The sequence below is a fragment of the Pagrus major genome, chromosome 6, assembly GCF_040436345.1.
Source record: "Pagrus major chromosome 6, Pma_NU_1.0".
In the NCBI taxonomy this organism is placed as follows: Eukaryota; Metazoa; Chordata; class Actinopteri; order Spariformes; family Sparidae; genus Pagrus; species Pagrus major.
The window spans coordinates 36,174,130-36,193,436 of NC_133220.1; the positions used below are offsets into that span (position 1 = coordinate 36,174,130).

Genomic DNA, 19,307 nt, shown 5'->3' on the forward strand with positions numbered 1-19,307 from the left:
AAGGCTTTTGACACAATTTGGCACAACGGGTTATTTTTACAACTTCTCCAATATGGAATTGGGGGTAAAATTTATGATCTAATCAAATCCAAATATTCTGACAATCAGTGCGGTGTTAAAATTGGAAACAAAAGAACAGAGTTCTTCAAACAAGGAAAAGGAGTGCATCAGGGCTGCAACCTGTCTCCCACTCTGTTCAACATCTATATCAATAAATTGGCCACCCTTCTTGAACAGTCCTCAAGCCCAGGATTAGATCTACAAGGCAAAGAAATCAAATTCCTCATGTATGCAGATGACCTGGTTCTACTGTCCCCAACAGAACAGGGCCTACAGCAGAACCTCTCTCTGCTGGAGACGTTCTGTCAAAACTGGGCGGTAGATATCAACCTTGACAAAACCAAAGTCATGGTATTCCAAAAAAAGGCCAGGTTACAGGAGTCCAAACATGTTTTCAGGGTAGGAGGGACCACACTTCAGCATACAATGGAATATAATTATCTGGGCATCATCATCAGTTCATCAGGCAGCCTGGACAAGGCAATACATTCCCTCACAGAAAAGGCACGCAGGGCCTACTATAGCATCAAAAGCTCACTATATAAATTCAATCCTCCAGTTACAATTTGGCTAAAACTATTTAACAGTGTAATAAAACCCATCCTCATGTATGGTAGTGAAGTGTGGGGCCCTCTAATGACCCAGAGGCACACCTCATGGGACACAACACCCACAGAGAAACTCAACCTTCAGTTCTGCAAGGAAATCCTCAAGGTCCACAGAAACTGTCCAAACAATGCATGTAGAGCAGAGCTGGGACACTTCCCTCTCTCTCTACACATGATCAAAAGGTCAATTAAGTTCCAGGTTCACTTAGCACAAGCTGATCCTGCTTCCTATCACCACAGAGCCTTTCTCAGTAACAGCCTCTGTCCAGAGACAGACCCCCTGAGAAACACCAGAGAAACCTGCCACCTCAACATCCAAGACCTCCAAACTCTCTCCAAAACTCACCTGCTGTCTATAGACAAAGAGAATAAAAAGACTTACATTGACATTTGGAAGAATGAGATCAAATCCATCAATAAATTGGAATGCTATCGCTCACTGGATAGAGAGTATTCTCCAGCACAATATCTGATCAGCATACATAACCCCAAACAAAGACGAACACTAACAATGTACAGACTCACCGACCATCAGCTACAGGTTGAAACAGGTCGGCATAAGAAAGAGTGGAAGCCCAGAGAATTAAGAGTCTGTAAACACTGCTCTTCAGGAGAGGTGGAAACTGAGGCCCATTTTCTCCTCTCCTGCCCCCTGTACCAAACTGAGAGAGAGGTTTTCTTACAGCAGATCACTGCAGCAGATCCATCATATCAGGGAAAAACATGTGATGAACTGTTAAAAGTCTGTCTGGGAGAAGATCCACAATTTATCAAGTTAGCTGCACAATATGTAACACTCTGCCATGAAACTAGAGACACACACAAACACACACACACAGGGTATACTATATAAATGTATATATACTTTTTCTTTTCTTTCTTTTCTTTCTTTTAATTGTACATATTTGATTCTATGAGTTGTATTTGTTTTGTTCTGTTCATTGATTGATGCTTTGGCAACATTGTTGTTAAAACTTTCATGCCAATAAAGCGAATTTGAATTGAATTGAATTGAATTGAATTGAATAGATAGATAGATAGATAGATAGATAGATAGATAGATAGATAGATAGATAGATACGGATTATAGATTATAGATATTATATTATAATATATAATCCGTTGTGTGATAGCGGAGAGTCAGCAGCTGGATTTTGCACCCACGGTCAGTACTATTGGTAGGTGTATAGGCAAACAAACAAACAACAACCACAACGACCATTATTCATCGTATTATTACATTTGTGGGAAGTTATTACAATAAAGATTTTCACGTCCCCACAAACGTAATAAATCCCTGCAAAGGTAATAGTTATTACATTGGTGGGAAATCGCGTGTTACGTTTGTAGTAGGCAGCAGCTATTACGTTTGTGGAAAATGTATTACATTTGTGGGTTTATTACATCAAATGCTGCAGATTTTTATTACGTTTGTGGACATTATTACAGTGCAGGACTAATGAACAGTTAACGGAAACGTTAAGTTGCAGTTATTGCTGCCCAAGGGGGTCACACCAGATACTGAAAGCAAAGGTTCACATACTTTTTCCACTCCCAGATATGTAATATTGGATCATTTTCCTTAATTCATAAATGGCCAAGTATAATATTTTTGTCTCATTTGTTTAATTGGGTTCTCTTTATCTACTTTTAGTACTCCTCTATATATAGAGATATACATCTCTCTCTGTATATATATCTCTATACACACACACACACACACACACTCCAGTCTGAGGCACACAAATTATGCTGCCTCCCCATCGTATCAAAGCTGTGTCAACAACTTCAGTGAGGTGGAACTAGCTATATCTTTAATATAAGAAATAAACATAATAAAGACTTACAGGAACAGCTGTCTGGTAAACCTGTGGTCGTAACAGTAATGTTAACTTGGTGTGCTAGCTTCTAGTAAAGCCCTCTCCTGTCTGTCTGTCTGTCTTGGTAATCTAGCCAGGCAGCACATAGCCTCTATCTCTCTGTCTGCGTTTTATTTACCAGCCACTTCCAGCGCTGTTCTGTGACTCTGTGCCTAGAGCTGAACATGAGTGTTGAAATTAAAATTACTTTTCAACCAGAGCTGTGCGTAGCTGAGTACAGTACTGTTTATGAAGACTCTTTTTCACCCTGAAGTCAGGCAGATTGTCTGCATTAACGTCTCCACAAATCAACACCTTTCCCTGGGCATAGAAGTTTGTCTTCAGTCTGGCTTTTTTATGGATGAAATAATATTTTCATGACAGCCTGAGGGACAGTGACTGACTGGATCTGATCCATGGCAGGTTTCTTTGAGAATGATTAAAGGATTGTTTTAATGAATTGTTGAATTTTACTTAAAGAAACAGAAATACAGGTAGAAGGACGTGTTAATACTGATACTGAAGTTTTGATGAACTGTAAGCACTAAACAACTTGTGGAAAAAGCAGAAATTCCCCTCCCATCATCTGTTCCTCTTCATATGTTTTCCTCCTGTAGCAGTATCACACTACTGGTCTCTTTTTCTTTCTCTTTCTACATCTCTTTTTCTCTCTTTGGTTCTTTATCACCCTCTCACTCACGGGTATGTTGCTGATACAGACAATGTAGGAGTTCTCTGTAGCTGTTTGAGACTAAAGGTAAAGATAGCTTATGCTCTAACGAATAATGCAGACCTGAACTAAAGATATAACCGGCTGCTATGTTTGCTCAGGTTTCGACGATGATGTCATGTTCTGGCCGTGGTTCCAGCAAGGTAACTCTGCCAGGACTGTAAAGATGGCTGGGAAGGACATGTCTCTGCATCCTCTGCCAAAGGAGACTTCAAGAAGTTTCTTTTCCCTCCTCCACTATTTGGAGCACTTACAACACAGTGACACCAACATTAATTTCCTGATCGCAGGAAAGGAGGAGTGGATTCTGCAGTTTCGGGATCCACACTAGCTCCAATGGTCCAAGTTAATGTCATGATATACTGGAAGCCAAGTAAGACTGTGGAGAAGCAAGCTAAAAAAAATGTTCTCAAACACTAAAAGGATATTAAACTTAATTAATATTTATCACCTTTACTTGCCTATGAAGCACATATACTGTATAATATTGCACAGTGTAATACCTGGTAATCCAGTCTGCTGTTCTTACTGTGTCACATGTTTTATGTCCTTTATTTATCAATTTTATTATTCTATTGTATTGTATTTTTTTGTGCTTTTTGATACAGGCCAGTCTTCCCTCAGGCCTTCAGGTAAAGCCTTGAATCTAGCAAACCTGTTTTGATGCTGTGTTAGTAGGGTGCCTAGGCAACAACTCATGCCTCATATTAGCAAAGACACTGTGCTTCCATGTCCTCTTAAAAAATAGTTCTAATTTTGTCTGGATCTGCGATGATTTCATAAGCAGTAAATAATTTACAGACATCACATGCAAAGAACAAAAACAGCATCAAAGCTAACAAAAACATGCTACAGTCATCAACTGTGGTACCCAACAACATTTTATTTTACCAGTGTTTTTTTTAAAGGTTCCATAACCAAAAGGATGGGTTCAGTTTGATGTTGCATATTTGCAGTGATGGAAAGTAGCATGTTTGCTCAAGCACTCTACTCAGATACAGCTACACTTTGTTTATTTTACAGTTACAAGTTATCTGTGAGATTGGTGTTTTATATTAAAAAGCACATGATTAGCTATAAAATACAAAGCATACTTAGACCAGGAGTTCCCAATCTGTTTGGCTTGTGACCCTTGAGTAAAAAGCATCAACATTTCAGATGCATATGAGTTAGCAGCCTAAAGTCATCAGGATAAAATGTGGGCATTTAACGTTTTCTATAAATTGAACCTAATGAAATGTTAAGTTGGAGAACTTGTACTTTTTTCTGCTTTCCTACCATTAAAGTATCTCATGACCTCAAATTTTTTTTGTGACCCTGGGGGTTAAACCAGGTGACTGGGAACCATTGGCTTTGGCTAAAATACAGACCTCTCTATGAAGTGATTAAGAGTGGCTCATCAGCTCCATTACCACAACTGTAAAATGCTGCTTACACATTTGTACATTAAAGCTGGGGTCGGTAAGTTGGGAAAAACCCAGGCTAGATTTTGAAAGTATCCAGGCAGTAAATCCTGCCCCCTGTGTTCAGGCTTCTCCCCAAAGCCACTCCCCCCAAACCATGGACGTGCACTGTCAAGGCTTTCAGTCCTCTATTCAAGCCCAAGGGACGCAGTGATTGCATCCTGTTTAACTTAAATGCGACGCATTAGAGCTTCCACGATGAGGGCATAGTTGGCTCTGATGACGAAGACATGCCAGAGCGAAGCACATCATCCCATCAGAGAGGACGCGGGAGGGCAACCAGCAGTGTCCAAGGAAGTGGAGGCAGAGGCCGTGGAAGTGGGAGGGCAACAGGTCAAGAAGCAGATGTTCACACATCGAGGAGAAGATCTTCAAGCTCAAAGGATTGCACATGACCGAGCAGTTCAGCATCTAACGTAGAACATTGCTAGTGCTTTTTTTCCTGATAAACACCTACAACTATTTGTGTTAGTACAGTATATTGACCAGGCATGTAACTTGGACACACAGGTGCCCTAATCAGAATCACATGTTTTGCCAAGTAGTTTTTCACCATTTGAATTTGTGTTTTGGTGCATAACAATAAGTAGTACAGCAGTACAGTAAGTAGAAAAATATAAAGAAAGATAAAGGGCTGGTACTTCAAAAAATGTTGTATAAACTGGGACAACTGGGACTATGTTTGGAGCAATCACATCCAGTGCTGAACTCTGCCTGACACCTATTTATTTGTCGTTCTGTATCTACTCCTTGTTTTGCATTATCTCTAATCATCTCTTGTTTGAATAAAGTCTTGAAAATGATAAATGCCTTTTCTTCACACTTCAGCATAAACACCCAAGCCATTACAGTTCTTATCCTTTGTTCTTGTTCAGCAGTGTAAGCTGCTGTAGGTACCGCTGGTGATGAGAAGTGTGGCTGTAGTTTCTCTGCCATTCTTGTGGTAAACAGTCGTCACAGCTCCAGCAGTGTGTTTCATAGACCCGGTCACACGCAATGAGTGATGGGCGGAGTCAGCACAGGGTGGGCAGGGTGGTCAGGTAAGGGCAGATTGAATGACAGGTAGTCTGTCCATACAAAATTGACGGGCGGTGAACTTGATTGAATGAAGTTTTTACAGCCCTGTCGCTGCCAGAGACCATGGATTTATTTCGGGGTTTTTTTTTCCAAATCATTTCATATATTGATTGCTGTCAGGATGTTAAGAAATGTTATACACATATGATAGAAAATGCTTTTGAACAGAATTACCCACCCAAGCTTTAATGGTCTTTCTATAAAACACATCTTTAGTCAGGTTTGAAGTGCGATGATTGTGTTTTCTATGACCATGTTCTTATATTTATTAGACAAACCACCTGTTATGACCACATATTTCATCAAGGAGGAATGGGAGAATTTAAGCTGAAGCCATGTTGTTACCCTGAAATGTTCTGTAACCACACACTAATGAGTGCTAATCAGCAGCTCATGCTCTTCCATAGCTGAGACCCAGACCTGCTGCTACTATTACTGTTACTGTTCGTATGACTACTATTAGTAGTAGTACTGCTGTTGCACTCTATTAATGTATGCCTATACTGTGAAACTGTTTAAAAGATGTACATGCTCCTGACCCAGATAATGGTAGGTAATAACATCACTACCAGACAACAGTGAAACCTAATGGAATGTCCCATCTAAAGCGCAGAAAGCTGACGCAGCGCTCCTGTGTCCCTGCGGTGCCGGGCCTCTGTGGGACTTCTCTTCCTGGGAAAGTTGGATAGTTGTCGACCTCTGGCGTCAATTCGTCAACAAGTTTCTCCTCCTGCAATCTGACACTGCTGCCACGTAGCTCCAACTTCCTGAAGGGCCAGAACTTTTCCAGGAGCATCTCTGAGTGATCCTCTGCTGCTGACGGTGAGTCCTTTTCTCTCCCCGGAGGTCTCATAGCCGAAAATATACAAGTTCACAGCCGATGAAAAGTGTCATAATAATGTAAGAAACACAGCGAGGAGGCGGACTGTCTGTCCCGTTTAACAGCAGCGGACATGTGTGGACGGACAGACGACTGAGTCGATGAATAAACGGGTCTGTTGTGAACAACAGCTGAGTTACAGCTGCAGACTGTAAAGACGAGAGCTGCTCGTCAGGCATTTCTGTTGAACCGAAGAAAGAAATAGCGAGATGGAATGTAACTAAATGTTTCTGCTTAAGTACTGTGCCATTTTGAGTATTTCCATTTTATGCCATTTCATACTGAACTATACTAACAGTTCAGAGGACATATGCTTTTTATCGCATTTCATTTATCTGACAACACTTACTCGATATTTTGTCTATTAAGAATCATCATTCAAAACATAAAGAGCTCATAGATGCTAAAGCTCTGCTATATTAAACCAGCCAGCAGTATATAAAGCATCCTCGCTCAGTAGTTCTCCTCTGACCTGCCACAGCATTTAAATGCTGCTAAATGTGTAATCCATCAGTAATAATAAAATGTTAACAATGACATACATATATAACATAAGCCAAAAACAAAAAGTGAGCTTTACTGACATAACAGGAACTCAACTAAACAAAAGGATGAAGAATACAAAGTAAACAAACCAGGAAGACACGAGGAAATAGCAGCAGGTAAAACACGAGGAGCAAAACAGGACAGAGGAACAGACATGAAAGGGCAGACACACTGAAAAAAGAGCCAGGTGAATACACTGGGCTAATTAACAAACGAAACTCAGTTGTGCAGGAATGAAGAAAAGACAAAGACAGGAAGTGTAACACAAAACATGACACATGAGCAGAGTCTTTCAACAGGAATGAGGAAATAACCAAACCGTAACCCTAAACCATGACATCCACAACCCAAAGATATTCAGCACTGTAAAGGAAGAGCAAGCATTCACATCGAAGATTTTGGACTAATTTTTTCTTAGAAGATGATTCAGACTGATTAATTGATTATTGAAATAGTTGGCAGTTAATTCAAAAGTTGACAATTAATCATTCAAGTCATTTATCAAGCAAATACAAAACAGATCTGGTTCCATTCATTTGTATCATTATAAACTGAATATCTTTGAGCTTGAGACTGTTGGTTGCAAGCAATTTGATGACATCACCTTGGGCTCAGGGAAGTTGTGATACATGCGTTTCCCATTTTATTTTATAAACAAATTTATAAATTGGGAAAATAACCAATGAATGAATCTATAATGAAAATTATCATTATCATCATCACCAAAAGAATGTGATTGTAATGTGATTCTTTTCATGAGGCACGCTTCACCGTCATCAGTGTCCATGTAAATAATGCTTGAAAGTCCTCCTCCAGTCAAAAATGTGTTTTTCTTCTTGGTCCTACATTTGAATGTTTGAGTGTAAATTGAGTGTTAAAGTGTACATTTTTCCTGTACTCATTCAAAATCAGTGCACGCAAACTTAGAATGGACTCTCCAGAGAAGTAGGAGACATCTTGTGTCCAGCAGTTAATATTTATTTATTGTAGAATTTTTAAAGAAGGAGAAGGAATAGGTGACAGTTTAAGGATTTTATTCTGGTAATTATCCTTTTTATTCTGCTTAACCATGTCAGACACATTTTTTAGAATTTTTATGTATGCCTTAATACATGTGTGTGGCAGGGATCTTTAACAACATCACACATCATTACTCATATTTATTTGTTTTTATGACAGCAGGAGTCAATCCAGTGATCAGTGGTGACAACATCTGGATCCCAGACTGTGACTTTAAACAAGTGAGGTTGTAATAATAATAATAATAATAATAATAATAATAACAATATGCCGGATACAAAATACACTGACTGCTGTAGATTCCTCCTGTTGGTGTCTCAGAAGCACACATTAAGTTCCCCACTGCCCTGTCATCATGAGGAGATGGGATATTTGGTATTAAGACTAAACAAGCTAACTGATTGCTAAACAGCCTGTATTGTTGAGCCCATCTCGAGTGGACTCCCTAATGAAATCATGGCAATCAACAAGATGGTTGTCAGGGTGACGGGGCTGCAGTAGGCTCTTGTGGGCTCCCTTGTCTTTTCTATGAGCAGGACACAAGCCTGTCAGTGGGTGCCAGAACAGGAGAACACAACAGGAACTGGAGATTATTTTATGTTCTGCTTCTATTTCACAGAGAAAGTCTTCAGAGAAATGAATCCAGACTGCACAAACCTGACTGAAATGTGCATGTAACAGGACAAATCAATGGGTAAGTTATTTGTAATTGAGTGATTTACTTTGTAAAGCAGTCATATAAAGAACATGACGCTGCAAAGTGCTTATTTGGACTTTTATCTGAAGTAACGGTGTGAGCTGTTTAAAGTCAATGTAGATACCCACACTTCAGTGTTACAGCTGCTGGTAGTTGACATTTAGAGTAAATACATTAAGACGGTCAACGGTCGTTAAAAATTGTAAACTATTCAAATCAATCAATTTGTGAAAAGAAAATTAAAATATGGCAGGTTTTACAGATGGACTGTGGGTAAAGTCAGTGAACCACTGTTCTAAGCTTTATTTTTCCGCACATGAATGGAAGACAGGCTCATCTTTCATCAGCACTGAGATTCAGCAGCTTTCATTTGGATTTTCGGTCTGACCATTTGCATTTCTGTCGACAGACACTGAACATGAAAGACTCCCAGGTTACTGTGACGAGCTGCAGAGCTGTTGCAGTGATTAATACGTATTTAGAAACTAATTACAATATGATAGACACTATAAACTAAGACTTAACACACTTTATTTATTTGTAAAGGATGATCCACAATATTAAAATGCTGACATTTCTATGCACTGTGGTTTAATTTACATCTATACCTCAGTAAAGAATTGACTTCCTTGTGTTAAAGCCTACATACTGTATGAATTAAAGGCTTTCCTTTAGAATTGAGATAGGTCCTCATGCTGGCTACATCTGTTGTTCTGACCTCATCAGCAAGATATGAATAACTGAAATCCTCATCAGTCTGATCTGTTACAGAGTTGGTTACACTTTCAGACAATAGACTGTAGAAAACCTGGCTCCAGCACAGTGATAGCATACCCAAACTTTTTTAAATCTCCACACACCTTCATTGGATTTTTCTCTATGAAAATATAGAAATACGTATGATCATTGTAACTACAATTTACCAAAGCACTAAAAGAAAAAGTACTCATTATGCAGAATGGCCCCTTTCAGACATTGGATAGTTACTAGTGATGCATTTACATGTAAATAACATGTTGCATGTAGCTGAGGTGGAGCAACATTAACTGTGACATAACAGGGTTTATCATATGGTGAATTTGATATTTCTTACCAATATCTTGTTTTGTTGTGTTAGGAAACATATTCCCACACTAGAAGATTTTAACAGCTTATGAAACATCCCAGTTTCATACTGATGTCTCTTTATGACCTACATAAACAAACGAGACCATCAGTGAGAAGATTGGCTATTTATTATAGTTATTCGTATTGCCTGTCACTGGGTCAGATTCCAACGTACGACTTAAAGGTGCATTAGTCAACCTTTTTTAAAATAGTTTTTAATCACTTTTAAATGCCAGTAAGTGAGAGGCTGTTAAATAAGTTTAAAAAAATGAGACATTCCCCTTCTTACTCTGTTGCCTCTATCAACCTGTGGACGGCTCATCTTGAGAGGTGCCTCTGGTAGCATATGATGTCATGCTCACTCCCGAGTGCCTTTCTAAGCTATCTAAGTGCTATATCATAGGAAAACTGGATGTGTTTCAGTTTCCTGAAGACGTTTCACCTCTCATCCAAGAGGCTTCTTCAGTTCTAACTAACTGGAGGGGAGCTGCAGGCTTTTAAACTCTGTGTGGGAGTGTCCTTACAGAGTCGTTCGGGCCACTTGTGGATTGTTGACCCAACCAGCCTTCGTGTGGGTTGCTAAGGCTAGGTGAGCCCAGGTGTGAATGGTTGTTAAGCTGTCTGGGGAGAGAACTCAGTACTGCATTGTAGGTGGGTGATAAGTAATGTCGTAGGCCACCTCCTCTGTTCAAAGACAGTTGTTCCAGTTTGACATAGATGGATTCTTTTACTCCTCTTTCAAACCATCTGTCTTCTCTGGACAAGATGTTTACATTGTTGTCCTCAAAGGAATGATTTGTCTCCTTCAGATGTCAGTGGACAGCAGAGTCTTGACCTGAGGAGTTGGTCCTCCTTTGTTGTGCCACTCGTTTATGGAGAGGTTGTTTTGTCAAATCATTTGTTCCAGAAGTTTTGAGGCTTGTCTCTGTGCTGTTTGGCGCATTGTAATCATGTGTGATAATTAATGGCTTCACCCAACCACTAACCATGAGTGAAAGAAAAGTTTTGTATTATCATTCATATTCTCTGAAAAATGGCCAAAAAATCACAAATTCTGCCAGAGTATGTAAACTTATGAGCACAACTGTAAAAGCCTGCAACTCCCCTCCAGTTAGTTAGAACTGAGAAAGCCTCTTGGATGAGAGGTGAAACGTCTTCAACAAACTGAAACAAGTGCAGTTGCCTATGATACAGCACTTAGAATTACCATGACCTGGATGACTGAGAACCTTCATCAACATCTTTCTCAGCTAGCTCGTAGCTAGCAGCAGAGCGTCCCAAAAGCTCAGAAATGGAGTCCACTAACAAGCGACCGACAACACACACCCCAACACAGCCCAAAAAAAGAGAGTAATATCCACTGAAGCCAGTCTGGCCAAACGGGAATTCGGAGGTGCATCCAAATCATGGAGGGAGCTTCACTATGTTTTGAAGCTCCTAAATGACGCAGATGTGACTTTCTTCCTGTTAGACAGGTAAGATAACATTACAGCAAAGCATGTGAAATACTTGTGTGTGTAAATCATTTGATATTGAGGCTGTTGTTGTCCTGTTACCACAGGTTAGCCAGGTTAGCTTCCTTGCTAACACTGCTGAATTGCAAAGTAACTAACGTAGCAAGGAACTGTGTTGAGTGGATAACGTCAGCTAATTCATCTGGACTCCAGGGGCTTATACGGCTGGAAAATTGGCTGACTTGTTTGAGAATTACTTTGTCAGCTAACATTACGAAGCAGTCAACGCCAGATCAATGAAGCGTCACTATGTTACCACTGAAATGTCTTCTACTACAGCAAGTGATAGCTAAGCTAGCTACTGCTATTGATGGTGGATGAGCATGTACGTCACACAGCATTATTATTTCTACTGAAAATGCCATTTTGTTTTAGGGTATGTGGTGAGGGGTGCTTCACCATGTCACAGGCGTGCATGAACGGGCCCTTGACAGATGTCAACATCCACCTCTGGATGTGTCGCGTTGCGAGAAAGACTACATGATATCTGGTTCTGCAGCACATCAGGCGATCTCACAGATTATTCTCAATAGACGCTGTCCTGAAGGATGTTGAGGAGTTTCTGACCCTTCAGTAAGACTAAACACTTTTATCTTGTCTACTAAAGCATGTGTCAGTTTTTCAACATTTACAATAGGTGAATGTGGAAATAGAAACGTTATAGCAATATAATCAATATGATGCCCCTATTTGACTGGGTTGTGCAACAGGCATATGTCTGAAATGTTTTTTTTGTTTTTCTTTTTTCTTTCAACATCAGCTCTGGAGTCCTTTCAAAATCATGTTCTGATGTATGCTGCCAAGTGGTTTGCCTTCTCTCCTCCAGTGTATGCAAGGTTCCTCCTCGCTGCACTAGACTATACATGCTGTATATACAAATATATATATATATATATATGTATATATATACATATATGTACAGACACTGTAAAACTTAAAACATTGAAAACGTGCATGTAGTTGTATAAATAAAGGAGCTTAAAATAAAGTATTTTTTCTTTGTCGGTAATGAACTCACACTGGAACACCAAACACTTTTTAACCTTTACCTTGAGGTAATGAGGTCACACACGTGTTAGATAGATAGATAGATAGATAGACAGACAGACAGACAGACAGACAGACAGACAGACAGACAGACAGACAGACAGATAGATAGATAGATAGATAGATAGATAGATAGATAGATAGATAGATAGATAGATAGATTTTATTGTCCTTTCCAGGATAATTATTTTCACATTCCGTACAGCCACAAGAATTACACAAACAACTTAACAAGAACAACATCAATACCACAGACATATACCCGCCACCAAACACATATACATTCCACCACAAGTACAATCTCTTCATTCTTTTGTGTTGTGATGCCAGATGGTGAACTGGTGATATGCACTGTAAGGATACTGTCTATTGTCAGGGTGCTGCATAGTCTTCAGAACTGGAATCCTGAAATAAAAACAGTGACAGTGAATACAATGTTTTATTGTGAAACATTCGCTATTTATATAACAATAAAATAAACATTGTAAGTATATTTATAGGTTACATCAATGTAAACTAGTATTACCAAAGAAATGATGAATGCATAGACTATGTATCTATCTATATACAGCATGTTTTTCAGAAGCTGTCACTCTGTCGTTACCTGCACAGGTTGTAAAGCCACCTGAGACAACTTGTTTTGTGAATTCGGGCTCTATGAATAACAACTGATTGACTGACTGTTATAACTGACGTCAGTTCAGGATTGTCTTCATCTCAACAAACTTTGTGAATAATTCAGACCATATTACGCTGAAACGTTAGCGCATCTATTCAGCTAAATGAGAGTTGAAATTGAAACTTGCGTCAAAAAGAAGTGTGGCAACTCTATAATTAGGTTATATAGGTTAACTAGTTCACTTAATGTTAGCATTAGCATGCAACAAATTCAGCTGTGCTGACACTGCTGGTGTTCACGCTGAAAGCTAGACGAAACAGCCAGTTAGCAAGCCAACGCCGACGTCTCATATGAATGTACAGTATCATGCAAGAAGTGATTAGTTCAACATAAACAACCTCACGTTATATTTTGCTAGCCAACAAGCTAATAACGATGTTACGGTTTATAAATACAATTTCTAAAAAATATAACGTTTGTCAAATGGTAAAAAGTGTAACTTTACTTACCTCCTCTATCAACATGATGTCGGCCAATCTAGTGTGGTGACGTTGCTGTTTTGGTCAATGCTCGCTCAAGGAGGGCGAGCACGACCGCAAGAGTGAGCAGCAGAATGCTGACTGCACGTCACTTAACTGCTGTCCCTTTAAGTCATAAAATTAAAATTATATTCATGGTGGAGTGCTGAGGACGAATTGAGGAGTCTCACAGAAGGGGAAAGAAGCTGCTCTGTAGTCTGGTGGCACGGCACTAAGACAAAGTTGACTTTGTTTCACCATCATCGTATTACACAAATTAATCCTACATAGCCACAAAGAGATACATGACCTCTGTGTCCTGCAAAGAGCTGGTATTAAAAAAGAAAAATATTAATAAAAATATGCTGCCTCTTCTTTTTCACTTGCCCAAAAAGAAATGCACAGGTGAGCCAGATCAAGATCTTTACAACAGGAGGCAGTGGTGCTCATACCGCTTTTGTCCACAGGGGCCACCAGAATCAACCCAAAATGAAAGTTACTTGTAGCAACTTTAAAGCAAATGTCTCCTCTCTCCTTTTAATTGTGAAAAAACACAATGAAAAATGGAAAAAATTAACAAATGCTGTCACTCCTGAGCTTTTCTTCAGGCATAACCCCATGTTTCACATTAAAGTGTGTTTACAGGTGTTGGGGAGTACTACAGCATGTGTGGAAAAAGTAGTGTAAAGCCTTTTGTGGCTCCAGAGGAAGCTGAATGCTATCTGATAAATTCCCTCCAGTGATGTCACTCAGCAAGGTTGCATTGTGGGTAATCCAACAGTATTACAGGAGTGCAATAGACCAGTGGACTGCTTTTCAAAACCCATTACCCACTATGCAATTAGCCAGTGAGTGACATCACTGGAGGCAATTTATCAGATTACATGCAGCGTCCTCTGGAGCCACTAAAGACTTTATACTACTTTTTTCACATATGCAGTAGAACTCCCCAACACCTGTGAACACACTTAAATGTGGAAAGTTGGTGGAGTTACCCTTTAAGCCACAACATGAGTGCCATGGCACCCATTTTGGAAACCACTGCTCAAGCTTGTGTGACATCAGCCATAGCTATAAGTACAATTTGCAACTGAGACCATAATGTTTTGAAGACAAAAAAGATTGACTTTGTATTTGTTTCTTTGAGTCAATATTTATTGAGCTGCTGATGTATTTGAGTCAACATCTAGTGGCCATTATTGGTACTGCATCATCAGGCAGCTCTGCCAAAGCTGTAGTCCAGATATCGTCTCACAGCAGCGTATTGATCCAGAGCTTCTGATGAAAACCCCATGCAGTTAAAACATTCCCAAAAAATCTCAAATTCACCATAGAGATTATGTCAGTGTATAAATGTATGTCTTTTGTGATGACTGCTCTTCTCAAAGGTAAACAATCTGAATGCTTCACTTCCTAGGTAGCTCCACCCTCCTGTTGGCCAGTGCGGTGTCCATTCTGGGCGGCCTGATCTTTGGTTATGAGCTGGGTATCATCTCGGGTGCTTTGCTGCAGCTCAAGTCAGAGTTCAGACTCTCATGTATCCAGCAGGAGGCGCTGGTCAGCTCTTTGTTGATAGGGGCATTGCTGGCGTCCATCGTGGGCGGCTGCCTGATCGACCATCAGGGCCGCAGGAACTCCATCCTCCTCAGCAATTTCCTGATCCTGACCGGCAGCCTGGTCCTGCTCACCAGCTCTTACTCTGCACTGGTGCTGGGCAGGATCATAGTGGGCTTTGCCATGTGTATATCCTCCATGTCCTGCTGCATCTTTGTGTCTGAGATGGTTACCCCCAACCGCAGAGGCTTCCTGGTGTCACTGTATGAGGCTGGGATCACTGTGGGCATTCTGGCAGCTTATGCTATGAACTACATCCTGTCTGATTCTAAAAGAGGGTGGATGTGGATGTTTGGATTAGCTGTGGTACCAACTTTGATTCAGCTCGTCACTATCTGGTTTCTTCCATCCAGCGCTAAGGACTCTTGCTATCAAACTGAAAGAGACCTCATGAGCACCATCGAAAACCAAGAAGCAGACTCGGAAGTCAGCCCCAGCATAGAAAACAAGAAAGTTCATTACAACACCATGTACCTTTTCCAGCGTAAAGACAACATGAGGACTCGGACTGTGATTGGCCTTGGTCTGGTGTTGTTTCAGCAGTTCACAGGCCAGCCAAATGTTCTCTTCTACGCCTCCACCATCTTCCACTCAGTGGGGTTTCACAGCGATGCCTCAGCAGTGCTGGCGTCGGTGGGCCTGGGGCTTATCAAAGTGATCGCTACCTTGATCTCCATGGTGTTCTCAGACAGGGTGGGCAGGAGGCCTCTGCTCATCAGTGGATGCTCTGTCATGGCGCTGTGTCTGATAACCATCGGACTCCTCAGTGGACATTCTGTGATGAATGCTAAGAGGCCTTGTAATTTTGAGGACTTTAATGTTAACACAACAACTCTACCTCATTTAAGTGTTGGTAATAGGTCAGTTTTTGACTCACATTTTAATGAGAGCCAAAGACTCCTCAATAGCAGCACACAAGGTATAAATGTGGTACCTGATAAAGTCAGACACAACGCACTGGACACTCCTCTGACATCTTCTCCCAGCCTCCATGGCACAGTTGTGAACTGGACCATCCTTGTGTGTATGATGGCAGTTATCAGTGCATACTCCTTTGGATTTGGACCAAGTTTGTATATTTTTATATTAATTTAGATATCACAATTTGTATGCTTAACTGTTCATTCAGATCAACAGTAATATGTATTAAAATTGGGGATTGACCGATATCGATTATTATTCATCCAGAGACTGATTACCAATATTTGGAACCCTAACCCACAAATGTTGGTGCCAGTATTTTGAATAACCAGCAATGGAATGTAACTAAGTACAATTTTGTTGTAATTTGCTGGAGTTAGTATATCCATTTTCTGCTATTTTATACTTTGAGTCCAAAACATTTTAATGCTTCTGCGCCGGTGATAGCTGTGGCCCGAGGCATTATGCCTTCAGGTTGTCCGTGTGTCCGTACTTCTCTTGGCAATGTCCACTTGGACTCAAAGATCAGCTGATCAGATTCAAGTGGTCAAAGGTCACTACGACCTCACAAAACATATTTTAGGTCATTACTCATAATGACCTAATTGATAACTGTGACAAAAAAAATCCACAAATGTTAAGTAGGATAAAATGATGTGAAGACATTTTATATCCAAAAGGTCAACTTCACTATGATGTCATAATATCCTGCAAAAAAAATTCTGCCCATTATTCAACACCACAGCTCAGGAACTTGACTGGTGCGCAGAGGCATTCAACTACAGTCCAGTAATTATAGTTATTTTGTTGTAGGTACTTCAGTTACTAGTTACTTTGCTGATTCATATTAATCAGTGTTGATAGGCTATTATATGTGACGTCTAATCAATCAGACAGTGGGTCAGACTACAGATAGAGAGATGATGCTGCATCAGAGCCAAAGTAGCACATTTTTAACTGAATTCATTTATCAACATTGGACACAAAAAACACTGAAACCAATAATCGCAATAAATGCTGAAGATTGGCCCCAATAATCTGCCAGACTGATAATCAGTCCATTCCTAATTAAAATACAACCATGCTATCAGCGTAAATGATAAGCATTTTAGAGCTGCTAGCATGCAAAGGTGCCACATGTAGCTTTACTGTCTTTAAAATAACATTATCCAACACTGGAGGATGTGGAGGGATAGTAGAGCTGAGAAATGACATGTTTTTTGTCTTCCATCAGTGACCTGGCTTCTCCTGAGTGAAATATTTCCTGCTGTCATCAGAGGAAGAGCATTCGCCTTCACCAACTGCTTCAACTGGGCTGCTAACCTGCTGGTCACGTTCACTTTCTTGAATTTTATCGGTGAGTTCCCATACACCTGTCTCACAGAGGACATTTTGACTGGTCACGGTAGAAAAGGTGTAAGTGTAACTTATGAACGTGGTTCTGCCAAAGTGGTTCATTACATCTGTGCTTTCACTGATTGACAACTTGTGTTATGTGTTTACAGAAACTGTCTGATTAACAACTTCAGAATCCTTGTGTGTTATCACCTTTTAAGTAGATATGGCTAACCTGCCTCATTACACATCCAGCTGACACAGAGCCAAGCACTCCAATATTAACTATTGCTCTCCACCAACTCCTGACAAAAACGTCCGTCTCTCTAGATACTACATGCTTCACTAAGGCCAAATTCCAACAAGGCCCCTGTAAGTTCTCTCTTAACACTCTCACTCCATTTGCGCCTTCCTGTGGAGGGTCCACCACATTGAGTCACTCCAAACATTTTGCATGTGGGAGTGGGTTATTAAGCCCACCAACAGTTTGCATCAATGCAGGCTTAAAGAGCACACTCTTAAGTGCACCACCTCTTTTGTGTCCGTGATGGAGGAAACACCACATAATAAGTTTACTAAATATAATTGCTAAGCTATATTACCTCACAGACATTTTATAGACTATTTTCATGCACGCAATTATTAGGAATTATATTGCATACAGGAGTGAACATTGACCTAATCAGATTAAGGATGAACTAAGAAAAAAAAATTTAGTTCACTTATTTATCTGGATATTTGACATTTTGAAGACCAGAATTTAGGGCCCTGTACACCCACACAGGTGTATGGCTGACTAAGCACCAGTCGGGTGTTGGGTGGAGCTGTGTTGGGAGTTATTTGAGGTCACCACATTCACTGTACGATTGAACTGTTAGATGTTGCAGCACATCACTTATTTCTATCTGAGTGATCTTAAAAAAGTCCACAGTCTTTAGGCCATGACATGCCTCTTAACAAAGTCTGGATCAGTTATGAATTATCCCAGACTCCTTAAAAGATGGTTACATTGCCTTGGAAGTTTCATCTGACTTACTTACAAGTGAAAGAGGCTGAACTGTCTGTATTACCAATCAACAGATGCGATTGGTCTGTCAGGCATGTTTCTCTTGTATGGGATGAGTGCTGTGGCAGCTGCAATCTTCTTCTACTTCATGCTCCCAGAGACCAAAGGGAAGACTCTCGAGGAGATAGACAAGGAGCTGCGTTTGAACAGGTAGGATCTATAACTGCTTGATAAAATACACATCGTGTCAGATGACACATGCTGATGCACTGATGCGTTTGTCCCTGGACTTGTCTTACAGGTTTTACCACAGTGAACAGTGCTGTGATATCATCAGCTGGAGAAACACATCCCCACATTACCAGAGAGTACACTGTCAAGTGAGCACCTCAGGGTGACTAAACTCATGCTGGCTTACTGACAGGCACTGAACACACCACACATAGAAGAATTTACTCTGACCAGACAGTACACTTGATTATGTCACGCCTGATATTGAAATATACAATATGTATGGAGTCTTTATGAAACATGTTAATAAAGTGTGTTTTCTGTGGGATCATGTGTAGTTGGGCTTGCAGTCATGTGTCACAAGTCTTCTTGCAAAGATTTTGCAACGACGACTGAATTTATTCCAGTCTTTTAGTGTCATACTTTGATGGGATACATTGCCAGGGTGGACAGCA

At 40.3% G+C, this 19,307-nt stretch overlaps 1 protein-coding gene across 1 annotated transcript; it reads left to right on the forward strand.

The window, feature by feature from the left end:
• The first annotated feature begins 15,146 nt into the window (after positions 1-15,146).
• On the forward strand, positions 15,147-19,146 carry slc2a10 (solute carrier family 2 member 10). The gene is made up of 4 exons (XM_073468071.1): positions 15,147-16,428; positions 17,515-17,637; positions 18,696-18,831; positions 18,923-19,146. Exons 1-4 carry the CDS (start codon positions 15,147-15,149, stop codon positions 19,017-19,019), a joined length of 1,638 nt encoding a protein of 545 aa, XP_073324172.1. The 3' UTR covers positions 19,020-19,146.
• The last annotated feature ends 161 nt before the right edge of the window (positions 19,147-19,307 follow it).

Coding starts and splice junctions, on each gene's coding strand:
- slc2a10 (XM_073468071.1), top strand. CDS start 15,147: ATGCTTCACTTCCTAGGTAGCTCCACCCTCCTGTTGGCCAGTGCGGTG. Junction 17,638..18,695: donor CACTTTCTTGAATTTTATCG/GTGAGTTCCCAT, acceptor ACCAATCAACAG/ATGCGATTGGTCTGTCAGGC. Junction 18,832..18,922: donor AAGGAGCTGCGTTTGAACAG/GTAGGATCTATA, acceptor CTTGTCTTACAG/GTTTTACCACAGTGAACAGT.